The sequence below is a fragment of the Myxine glutinosa genome, chromosome 8, assembly GCF_964187855.1.
Source record: "Myxine glutinosa chromosome 8, kmMyxGlut1.1, whole genome shotgun sequence".
Classification (NCBI taxonomy): Eukaryota; Metazoa; Chordata; class Myxini; order Myxiniformes; family Myxinidae; genus Myxine; species Myxine glutinosa.
This window is the reverse complement of record NC_136268.1, coordinates 76,574,595-76,587,418: the sequence shown is the minus strand read 5'-3', so window position 1 is coordinate 76,587,418 and position 12,824 is coordinate 76,574,595. Positions and strand designations below refer to the sequence as shown.

General features: G+C 44.1%; 1 protein-coding gene across 4 annotated transcripts in view; it reads left to right on the top strand.

The window, feature by feature from the left end:
- SLC45A3 (solute carrier family 45 member 3) overlaps positions 1-12,824 on the top strand; it is a 49,619-nt gene that overhangs the window by 28,022 nt on the left and 8,773 nt on the right. For all 4 annotated transcript variants that reach the window (XM_078783404.1, XM_078783403.1, XM_078783402.1 and 1 more), the window contains exons 2-3: positions 151-654; positions 8,356-8,516. In XM_078783404.1, the coding sequence (XP_078639530.1) occupies positions 519-654; positions 8,356-8,516 (297 nt within the window). In that variant the 5' untranslated portion in view covers positions 151-518. The remainder of the gene's footprint in view (positions 1-150; positions 655-8,355; positions 8,517-12,824) is intronic.

The window sequence follows — 12,824 nt, the reverse complement described above, 5'->3', positions numbered from 1 at the left end:
TTATTTATTTGTCTACCTTTGTATTTATTTTTACACACCAATGTGACACATCTTTATTTTTGAAATGCTTTAATTAATTGCACATTTGTGTGTTATTGGAAAAAAAATTGTTCATGAACATTGTTGTCTTCCTTCCCACACCCCTTTTAGTGATGGATCATTGCATGTGCATCCTGTATTTTCATCCTTGCCAAAATGAAGTTGCATTCTGGAGTTCTCTTCGCTTGATCGAGCACCCAAAAGAGGCATAAGCACGGAGATTTATTTTTCCATAAAAGCACTGCCCTCTCTCTTTCCTGATAATGATCCAACTAGCATTCAAACCAACATGCAGTGCTCTGAAGTGTCCAAGACAATGACTCGTACCAGGACAGCTGTTTTGAACTCCTTTCACAGCATTACTTACACAATTATGACAGTGACCAGTGTTTTATATTAAATCTGTTGGTGCTTTATTGAAAAGTCTGAAGAAAAGACGTGGATTTCTATAACACGGGATACCAAAACAGTGTCACGGAATGAGGTGTCTACAGTTGGTGTTAATAAATGCACTGACTGGTGGTCTTGAGATATGTGTGGCTGCCTGTGTCACATATGTACCACCACTGCTGCTGGAGTCTGGTGTTGAGGAGCGTTACATGACGATGGTGCTTGGTAAGTCTTCTTCATTGTCTTTTGTATAGCTAATGTAGTAAGTTCAATAGATATTTCAGAATAATGTGGTCCCAGTTTCAGTGTGAATTGCTAACAAAAATGGCTCGGCCTGTTGGCGTTCCCATCAGACCCTTTGGCTCACGTTGTGAGGAACCCAGGTTAAAATCCAATATACCATATATGTGTTTGTCCATTGTCCTCTAATGTCCAATTATAATTTGTTTTAAAGCATGCTGGTGACTCCTAATATATTTGTCGTGCATGTGATTTACGTAAAGCTCTACAACTAACATTGGATTATTTTAAATGACTAAAAAGGGAAGCATCTGTCCATCCATGTGTTCATTCATGCTTCATTCTGGAGGGCTTTTGCTGTTGTAAAATAATAAAAACGGTACTATCGGAAAGCTAATGATCGATTTACTTGGTTAGGAAAGCTAAAATCTAATTTATTCAAACAAAAATTAGTGTCCGTTTAATCTTAAGTATGCCTGTTGTAAAAGTGAATCTTTCCAGGATTGAAGAAGAAGAAGGATAATGAGCTTTAATGTAGCACTTCCTGCTGTATTCGAATAATAAACATAGGGGCAATACCCCTGGCACTCACCTGGTAGAATAAACAGTATAATGCATTGACTAAAGGTATTTTAAACCAATTTGAATGGTTGCTAGAAGACAGGGCAGCATGGAGAATCACAGTAATTTAAACAAATGAACAAACAAAAAAAAGACATATTTTTGGGGGCAGCCCCTCCCCTCCCCACCCCCAACCCTGTATACCTCCTCAGACCCCAATTTTTATAATGCCGTGAACAAACATTGATACATCAGGGATCATGCAGGTTCTGCTCAAGTTTTATCGAAATAGTGTGTGTAGTTCCAGAGGAAAAAGCAAATTCCTATTTTGGGGGTCAAACCTGGATGTACTTCGTCCCCGGTAGACTCCCTTACACCCCGATTTTTTTTTATTTATTTTTTTTTTTTTTTATCCCGTGAACAAACTTTCGTCACAACACAACAAATATCATTTTTGACAAGTTTGGTCACAATCCCTTCAGCAGTTTCGGCGAAGAAGTTGCAAGTGTTTACGGACTGACTGACAGACAGACAGACGGACGACACGCCATCGCATAAGCTTCCCTGAACTTCGTTCCAGGTGAGCTAAAAATGGTACCGGTGGAAAGCTAATAATCATTTTACCTGAAACAAAAATTTATGTTTAATCACAGGAATGCCTGTTTTATAATAATAATAATGCTGGGTTTATATAGTACATGATGATAATATAATATACTCGACACCCTTTTCAAATAAAATCAATTAAAATTAATTAAAATGAACAATATTCACACTAACCAACATTTATTTCAGTAGAACAAACTAGGACAATAACATGAAGATTAAGATCAAAATTTGTTGAAAAGATGGGTTTTGAGCAATATTTTAAAAATTTGTAGACTGCTTGCTCAAGCGTGATGCTTGCTCAAGCATGCGTGATGCTTGCTTGCTTGATGCGTGATGCAAGCGTGATGCTTGCTTGCTTGCTCAAGCAAGACTGCTTGCGATGTGTCGAGGGTGTGAATTCCAAAGAGTTGGAGCCGCTACTTCAAATGTTCGGTCACCATAGTAGTGAGTTGAGACTTTTGTAACACTGAGAAGGGATTTAGCTGTAGTTCTCAACGTGCGTGCTGGTACACAAGGGGTGAACATGTCCATTATGGTCATGTCAATTATTATTTTAAAAGCCCAAATTGTGTTTGGGTTGTTGGTGTTGTTGTGTTTCCCCAGTCAGTTCTGGTTGAACAGACCAGTGGCACAGAGATTGCCGATCGATCTTACAGGAGCGACCCAGAGATCCCTCACGTCCAAGATGTTGTGCTCTTGCCTACGTGAAGCCAGGACTGCACAGTCTTCCATATGTTTAATTGTGTGTGGAGTGGCCTGGCAGTGGTTGTAGGTGTTGTCGAGTCTATGTTTGTATTGTAAAAGTTGTGGGTGGTGTCCACAGCAAAGGCGTGAAAGGTGAACACGATCAGACCTGGGGAGTAATTTATCTTTGTCTGGTGGGGCTTTTGTGCTTTCGATATTGTTTGGGCCCAGGTTGTTTATTGCGTTTATGGTGATAATGTGGGTGTGGATATGTTTTTGTAGTTTCCATTTTTTGGTGGGGGGATGTTATGAAGGAAGTCACTGTAGTGCACTTGTGGTGTAGTTTTAATGTGTCTAGGGGCCTGTGGGTGGTTGTACATGTAGTGGCATGGGTGATTTGGGTTGGCATATGCTGTTGCAAGGAGCCGTGCACCTCTCTTGTCGAAGTGGTCTTTGATTTTTAGCATTTTTATTTCTCTGTGTAGGTGCTCGACGGGTGTTGTTAATGTGCAACCTGTGATGATGTGAATGGCTTTTTTTGTATGGTCTATAGGGTGTTGATGTGTGTGTTTGATCGGCTGGAGGCCCAAGATGAGCTGGCATATTTGATAACTTGATCACACAGTAATGTACTGTTTGTGTGTTGGTGATGTTGTTTCTTTGTTGTGTCCGAAGTCGGTGCCTGTGAGTGCCCTAAGTGTGTTCAGACTGGGTGTGCATGTTTTTTTAATGTTTGTAATGTGATCTGAGAATGACATGGATGTGTTAAAAGTTATTCCGAGTATTTTTGTTTGGTGTGTGTGTGGAATAGGGATGTTGTTCAGTGTTGTGTGTGGTGCAGCACTATGTTACTTGGTGTAATTTGTTAGAAGAGTGACGGTTGATTTTGAGGGGGCTACTTTTAGTCTGCTGATGATGAACCAGGTTTGTAGGGTGCTGAGGAAGGGTTGAAGTTGTGCTGTTTTGGTATTGATGTTGCTATGTGTAGAGGTGATGGTTATATCATCAGCATATGATGATAATTGGATGTTCTCGGTGGTTGTGGAATGTCATGTATGAACAGATTAAAGAGTGTGGGAGGGAGGGGGGAGGAGGACTGAGCCTTGAAGGACTCCATTCGGAAAGTATCGTGTGCATGATGACCTGCAGTTAAAAACTACGAATGACTATCTGCGTGATAGGTTGTCGGCCAGCCAGCATTTGGTGTTGTTGTGCATGTTTGTGTTGATTATTTTGTTTGTGGGCGAGAGCTTTGGGAGTGTGTCAAACACTTTGCTGATGTCTACTGTGGTGAGAATAGTGCGTTTTGATGGTTTTCTATTGTTGAAGCTTTTTATGTTGTCCGTACGGCTGGCCGCCCGCCTGTGCATCTGTGATAGGTTTTTGTTACCACGATAACTTAAGAACGGCTGAAGAGATCCAAGTCAAACTTGGTACAAGTATGTATAATGATATGAAGATGAACTGATTTGATTATGGTTTCATGAGGTCAGAGGTCCCGTTGGATAAAAATTATTCTTACCGAGCTAAATTGTCAACCAGTGATGGGATTTTGACCAATCTTGGTATAGGTATGATGATGAAAAGAGAAATTGAGTAGATTTTGGTGCCAGAGGTCATGTCAGGTAAAAATGTGATGCTTTAGAACATCCAAAGGGATTTAAATCAAACTTGGTACAAGTATGTATAATGTTGCAATCATGTGGGCGGAGGCATGTCGGCCTATGTCGCAATGTCATCTGCCAGCATCCTGGAAATCAGCTAACATTACCGCTTTACACAAAAAAGGTGCAAAAACAGATCCTTGCAACTACAGACCAATCAGCCTGCTCCCAATTATCAGCAAAGTCATGGAATCCATCATTGCTTCGGATATGAAATCTTTCCTCTTCTCCAATGGCTTGATCTCTGATCATCAATTTGGTTTCAGACCAGGTCACTCTACTCTGGACATGCTGCTTCTGCTGTCTCAACAATGGATGGAGGTCCTCAATGCCAAACAGGAAATCAGAGCTGTCTCCCTTGACATATCAAGAGCCTTTGATACGGTCTGGCACCCAGCTCTGCTCACCAAACTCTCCTCCTATGGTATCCATGGAAATCTCCATGCATGGCTTGCGGACTTCCTCTCTGGTCGTAGTCAACGTGTGGCCCTGAATGGATTTCTCTCATCTCCCCTTCCTGTTCAGGCTGGAGTTCCCCAAGGAAGTGTGCTGGGCCCTGTGCTTTTTCTGGTCTTTATCAATGATCTCTCTGACTCTCTGGAAAATCCTCTCTATCTCTTTGCTGATGACTCCACTCTCTGCCGCTCCATTCCTCTTCCCTCAGATCGGCAGTCTGCAGCCTCCTCACTCTCTGAAGACCTGGACAAAATCACAGACTGGTCAAACAAGTGGAACATGTCTTTCAATCCTGCCAAATCTCACTCTCTTACTATGTCTCTCCGAAAAGATCGACTGGACAACCCTCCCATCTACTTTCTCAACAATCCTCTCCAAGAAGTTCTGTCACTCAAGCTTTTGGGTCTCACTATCTGCCATGATCTTTCTTGGGAAAACCACATTTCCAAGCTGGCCTCCAAAGCCAGTCGCCGACTGGGCATCCTCCGTCGTGCGAAGTCCTTCCTCGGCACACCTGAGCTCCTCACCACATACAAGGCTTTCATCCGCAGCTCTATGGAATACTGTTCTCCCCTATGGGCTGGTGCTCCTGCCTCACACCTGGCTCGGCTTCACGCTGTTGAATCCAAAGCTTTCAAAATCATTGGAATCTCCCGCGATGAAGCTATCTCTGAGGGCCTTTCACTCACTCACCGCAGGCAGGTAGGTGGTCTTTCTGTCTTCTACCGACTCCTCTCCGGCCTTGCTCCCCCAGCTCTCTCTGTGCTCTGTCCCCCAAATATTCCTACAGGTCGCACAAGATCTGCCAGCAACCCTCTGATGGTTAAACTGCCGAAATCTCGGCTCTCTGCTCACCTTCACTCTTTCATTCCTCTTTTCTCCCGCCTGTGGAACAAACTCCCACACTCCCTTCAATCCCTCTCCTCCCTCCAGGTCTTTAAAACAGCTGTTCACCACCATCTCTTATCTTCCCCCATCCATAACCTTGATCTTTTCTACCCCCACTAATTCACCCCAGATCCACCTTGTTTGAAATTCCAACTTATTTCCTGGAAATCCTGGCAGTGTCCATATGTTTATACCTCTCCCACCCCCCCCCCCCTTCACATGCCTCCCCCCCTTCACATGCCTCCCCCCCAAAGCCCTCTCCCTCCCACAGATCTCTCGATGTCTCCATGTCTCTCGGTCCCTGCTCTCAAATGTTGTGTTTGTGTCCTTCCCCCTCTCTCCCCATCTTGTCTACCGCTCCCGATGTTATTTGTTTTATGTGTCTGTTTGTCTTTCTGTGTGATTAATGTTCGCTCTTTCACGAGCCTCGATCTTGTATACAAAAAAAAAAAAAAAAAAAAAAAAAAAAAAAAAAAAAAAAAAAAAAAAAAAAAAAAAAAAAAAAAAAACACAAGTCGAAAAGTGCTGAATCTTCAATAGATTCAGTATCCAATAACTCATTGCATGAGAATTTTTTCACAATTTTATGAAGGGTCGGGTTGGCTTATTTGGTGCGCTCCACATTGCAGGTTCAATTGCCATACACTGCGTTGATTGTTTTTCATTGTTAAACTTGTATTTCATGTAAAAGTGCACCCATTTGTGGTCTTGGCTTTGTCCCAAATTTGATACAGTACATGCACAATGATCATCACCCATCCTCACCCACAATATTTTATATCCCTAATTATCCTACCTCACTTGCTCCCCTTGCTTGCACATTACTGTTTCATCCTCTCCGAGACCTCCTTTTCCTGTTTATTTATTCCCATTCTTGGTGTGCCCAACTGTTGCTTTACTGTCAATTTCATTCCTTTTCACCCTCTGTCACCTCACTTTTCAGGAGCCTTAGATCACTGTAGAAAATAAGTTGCCATGTCTACAAAGATTCAAATGTTGAGGAAAAATACTAATTATATTCAAACATACATTTTGCTCAACATTTTAATGTATGTACAGAGGTCAAGGGTCATTGAAGAGCTGAGTATCAGAATGTGAAATGTTGAACAAACTAACAAAAGGGATGAGAAGAGATGACAAGCAGACAAAACTTTATGAAAACGCCAATCGTGGCATACCAATTTTAGATACGTTACTTAGGAAAATAATCGATAAATGTTGGCACAGAGAACTTTTGTCCCAAATTAAATCTTCTTCTTTCGCATGCAGCACAAGGCTGCGAGTAGCATAATTGGCTGGTGGCACGACTGCCGTGGATGCAACACCCCTGTAGGTTATGGCAGAAAGTTGTAATCTGTTGAGGGTGTCGGCGATAGATTGCTTATTCTTTGCGATCTTTAACATCTACCAACTATCTTGACAGATGGGACACCCAGTTTAACGTCCATCTGAGGGAATGCACACATTGATGCCTCGCCCTGTCTGCGAGACACCAGGATGACAGTTTGTAACTGGGCTGAGATTCAAACCCAGCCTGCATGGCTCAGAAGTGGGTGAGCATATCGCTAGGGCATCTAGGCCAACCTGCTGCCCCATATTAAATGAGAAGGCACATTGCTTATGCTACGCAAATATAATTTGAGAAGTTTCTGCTTGCTTGTTTATTTGTATTGTGACGTGGAAACGCAGGCTGAGGGGGGGGGGGAGGGATCTATAGTGAGATTGTGTTAAACATAGTATGTCATCATACCATGTCATGTATGTAGATTGTATATCCTCTTGTAACCAGGAAATTGTCTACAGATAAGTCGTATTGATAAATGTGCACTGAGGAGGCTGTGAGTGTTAACTTTAATACAGTACAGAGTAATCTTGTGGTGTAAAACCTCCTATTTTTTAGCAAGGCCGAGTGAGGACTTCAGCAGGAAGGCATCGAAAAGCACTAGCGCTTTTAAAGTCAGCATTACAGACTGTTTGGCTGTGACACCGCAGGCCATGGTGGCAAGGTTGGCTATAGAGCCCTGGCTGAGGGCAGAACACTTTCTAGGGCCTGCCCAGTAGGGTGGAATGGTCCAAAAAAAAGCGCCACCCACACTCGTGGTTGGCCAATGACAGGGACTCGTCGTTTGAGGGCAATCCCAAAATTTAGGAGGGTCATAGACTCGCTCCGTGTGGCAGTTGCAGCTGGACCTTCAGAGAAAAATATCCCTTTTTTCATCGCCATACTTCTCATCGCCAGCTTCCAGCCCTGCGCCTACACCAGCCCTGTGCAACTCGAGCCTTCACGGGCCATACAGGAACCAAAATCAGCTCGTGCCTTTCTCAAAACCTCGCTCCTTCCCCATTGTTTTGCGATTCCCAGTATTTGTTTTGGTACCATCGTAGGTTACTCTCGCCTTGTACATACGTTTGTGTGTCCTCTCATCCCTACTTGTGTCTGGTGTCTGTCGATTGGATGGTACTGCCTGTGAACCGTTGTTTCCATCATTGCATGGATTCCAGCTTGGTTTCAGGATCTCAGTGGTGAAGCGGCTTTTTCCCCCCACCAGTTCCCAGATGTGATAAAGTTGGATGTGTACTGTATTTTGCATTTAGCACTTGGAGAAGCTCTTGATATGATGCCAGCCATTGCTTTCTATCATGACCTCTGAGGTTTCAAGAAAGGAATCTTCAAGAAGTGGGTTTGCATGAACCGAGTATCAGCTGAAGCTCAGACACTTTGTTACTCTCTCTCTTTACCTTTAAGCATTATACTTGAAATTATTTGTTTTAATACGACTTGGTCTAATGTTTTGTCACCTTTCACCTTCACCTCACCTGACAGGCATCGGACCCATCTTGGCACTGCTGTTTGTGCCACTGCTTAGTGCATTAAGTGACCGCTGGGTTGGGCCATATGGCCGTCGCCGACCATTCATTATTGGCCTATCGTTTGGTGTCCTGCTAGGCCTGCTTGCTGTTCTCATCTCTGCAAATAATGAAAAGGTTTGGTTTGGCTTTCAAAGGAGATAAGCACATACCAGGGTGGTTCTAGTGAAAGTAATACCAGATTAAATGAAACATCATAGATTTCAGTCTATCACAAAAACAACTATAATAGCGCATGCCTCTGCCAGGCTGAACAGTTTCCGCTTTGTATCTCATTCATGGGCCGGATCTGTATCTGGACCTTAACGAGCATCTAATCGGCTTGTTATTGTCACCTACCCAACTCATCCGCCAGGTGTTGTCTAAATCCATCCACACTTTTTGAAATATCATGGTATATATATATATATATACACTACCGGTCAAAAGTTTTAGAACACCTCAATTTTTCCAGTTTTTATTGGATTTTATGCAATTCAAGTCCAGTGAATAACCTGAAATGGTACAAAGGTAAGCAGTAAACTGCTCAAGGTTAAAAAAAAAAGTTTGGGTTAGCAAAAATGGGAAAATAATGTAAATTTCACAGTTATATTGTAAAAAAAAAAGGCCTTCAAAAAGGAACAAGTAATGGGTTAACAACTTACAGCTGTTCTGCAGCAATGTAAGTAAATTAAGCCTTGAAAGTTGATGCAAACAATTCCTACAGGTGTCTCAACCTCTGCTTATTACTTGATGACAAACCCCCAGTCTGTATAAAAGCAGTACTGGAACAGACTGTTATTACACCCTCTGAAGCATTGTATGGACAATATTGCACTGCAGGAGGTTGTATATTGCTATCATAATGGCGAGAAAAAGGCAATTAACAAAGGAAGACAGACAGACCATTATAACCCTTAAAAGTGAAGATCTTTCCTTTCGAGAAATTGCAAAGAAAGCCAAGGTGTCAGTGAGTACAGTTTCCTACACCATCAAAAGGCACTTGGAAACTGGAGGAAACTCTGACAGGAAGAGCTCTGGCAGACCCAAAGCCACAACAGAATCAGAAGACAAGTTTCTGAGAGTCAACAGCTTGCGTGATTGGCGGCTCACAGGCCAACAGCTTCAAGCACAGCTTAACACTGGTCAAAGTAAGCATGTCTCAGTTTCAACTGTGAAGAGAAGACTTCGAGCTGCAGGTTTGACAGGTCGAGTGGCAGCAAGAAAGCCATTGCGAAGATGGCAAAATAAGAAAAAGAGGCTTTCCTGGGCCATGAAGCACCGCCAGTGGACTACTGAAGACTGGAAGGAGGTCTTATGGACCGATGAATCAAAATTTGAAATGAGTGACTGGCACCCTGAACCAAAAGGGATACCACAGCATTTTGCAGCGCCATACAATACCCTCTGGTATATGCCTAATTGGTCAGGGGTTCATACTACAGCAAGATAATGACCCTAAACACACCTCCAGGCGATGTCAAAACTACCTTCGAGGAAAAGAACAAGACGGTAGGCTTCAAATCATGGAATGGCCAGCACAGTTTTTTTTTTGTTTTGTTTGTTTTTTTGTATACTGAATTGAGGCTCGTGAAAGAGCTAACATTTATTTCACAAACAAATCAACCAGACAAACAAAATATACAAAAAGAGGGAGCGGAAGACAAGACAAGACAAGATGGGGAGAGAAGGGGAAGCACACAACCACAACATTTGAGAGCAGGGAGAAGTGTGGGAGGGAGAGGGCTTGGGGGCAGGAGGCGTGGGAAGGGGAGGGGGGGGGGGGGGAGAGGTATAAAACACAAGGGGACCGAAATTAGCGGGGGTAGAAAAGATCAAGGTTTTGGATGGGGGAAGCTAAGAGATGGTGGTGAACAGCTGTTTTAAAGACCTGGAGGGTGGAGTGGGATTGAAGAGAGTGAGAGAGTTTGTTCCAGAGGCGGGAGAAAAGAGGAATGAAGGAGTGAAGGTGAGCAGAAAGTCTTGATTTTGGCAGTTTAACCATAAGAGGGTTGCAGGCAGATGTTTTGCGACCTGTAGGAATATTTGGGGGACAGAGCCCAGAGAGGGCTGGGGGGGCAAGGCCAGAGAGGAGTTGGTAGAAGACGGAAAGACCACCAACCTGCCTGCGGTGAGTGAGTGAAAGGCCCTTGGAGTTAGCTTCATCGCGGGAGATTCCAATGATTCTGAATGCTTTGGTTTCAACAGCGTGAAGACGGGCTAGGTGTGAGGCAGGAGCACCAGACCAGAGGGGGGAGCAGTATTCCATAGAGCTGCGGATGAAAGCCTTGTATGTGGTGAGGAGCTCAGGTGTGCCAAGGAAGGACTTCACACGACGGAGGATGCCCAGTCGGCGACTGGCTTTGGAGGCCAGATTTGAAATGTGGTTTTCCCAGGAAAGATCATGGCAAATAGTGAGACCCAAAAGCTTGAGTGACAGAACTTCTTGGAGAGGATTATTCAGAAAGTGGATGGGAGGGTTTTCCAGTCGGTCTTTTCGGAGAGACATCATAAGAGTGTGAGATTTATCAGGATTGAAAGACATGTTCCATTTGTTTGCCCAGTCTGTGATTTTGTCCAGGTCTGCAGAGAGTGAGGAGGCTGCAGACTGCTGATCTGAGGGATGAGGAATGGAGCGACAGAGAGTAGAGTCGTCAGCAAAGAGATAGAGAGGATTTTCAAGACAGTCAGAGAGATCATTGATGAAGACCAGAAAAAGCACAGGGCCCAGAACACTACCTTGGGGAACTCCAGCCTGAACAGGAAGAGGAGATGAGAGAAACCCATTCAGGGCCACACGTTGACTATGACCAGAGAGGAAGTCCGCCAGCCATGCGTGGAGATTTCCATGGATACCAAAGGAGGAGAGTTTGGTGAGCAGAGCAGGGTGCCAGACCGTATCGAAGGCACGTGAAATGTCAAGGGAGACGGCTCTAATTTCCTGTTTGGCGTTGAGGACCTCCATCCATTGTTGAGAAAGCAGAAGCAGCATGTCCAGAGTAGAGTGACCAGGTCTGAAACCAAATTGATGATCAGAGATCAAGCCATTGGAGAAGAGGAAAGATTTCATATCTGAAGCAATGATGGATGCCATGACTTTGCTGATAATTGGGAGAAGGCTGATTGGTCTGTAGTTGCTGGGATCTGTTTTTGCACCTTTTTTGTGCAAAGTGGTGATGTTGGCTGATTTCCAAGCAGATGGCAGATGACCTTGAGCAAAAGAGAGGGTGAAGAGAACAGAAAGAGGGAGTGAAAGAGCGGAAGAACATGATTTTAGGACCCGTGGGCTGATGCCGTCAGGACCAGTTGCAGAATCAGAGTCGAGGGTTGACAGAAACTTTTCCACCTTGTCAAGAGGAAAGGACACAGAGTCCAGGAGCAGCTGGGTACGACTGGGTACGGTGGGTACAGAGAGGGATGGGTTTGGGACACAAGACTTAGAGGCAAACACAGAGTTGAGGCATTCAGCTTTTTCACGTGTGGAGTCAGCCGTTAAGCCGTTTGAGGTGAGGGAGGGGATGGAGGGGGAACAAACACCAGAAACAGATTTGACCAGACGCCACCAGGATTTGGAAGAGGGAGACTGATAAGAGAGTTCGGTCTTGAGAACGGTGAGATATTGTTTCCTGGCTCTCCTGAGGGTGGACACTGGACACACACTTGTTTCGGGCTTTGTGAAAGGAAATGAGATTTCCTTCCGTTGGATTTGCTTTCCAGGAGACGAAAGCAAGTTGTTTCAGGGCAACAGCCTCACCACAAGATTCCATGTACCATGGGCGGGAGGAAGCGTATGACAACTGAAGACGAGATGGGATAAATCTGTGCATGAGAGAGAGCAATTTACTTTGAAAGAATTCCCAGGATGAGTTGATGTCAGAGGCGGTAGAGATGGGAGACCAGTCCAGATGATTGATGGCTGCTTGAAGACCGTGCCAGTTGGCCTGAGTGAAATGCCAGACTCATCGACGCTGAGGAGGCTCTCTGAGAATGGTCAGAGAGATGTCCACTTTGACAAGCACATGATCAGATGAGCCGATTGGAGCAGAAGAAGAGCAGCAGACATTTTCAGGGAAGTTTGTCATAACCAAGTCCAGAAGAGAAGATGCTCCGTTGACTGAGATCCGGGTCGGGAAATTGACAGATTGTGTCAGTCCCAGTGAGTCACAGAAGTCCTTTGCTGAAGAGCCATGGCTGGTGAGAGAGGTACCCACGCCCAGCCAACTAGCATGGTGACAATTGAAATCACCACATATGAGGAAGAGAGAGTTGGGATGGGTAGATAGAAGTTGGTCCATATTATCAGACAGCGAGATGTAGATGGAGTCATCGCTGTTTGGTGGACGGTACAACACACATATGAACAAAACGTGGGAGCGAAGGGGAAGAGGAGGAATATATATATATACATATATATATATATATATATATATATATATATATATATAC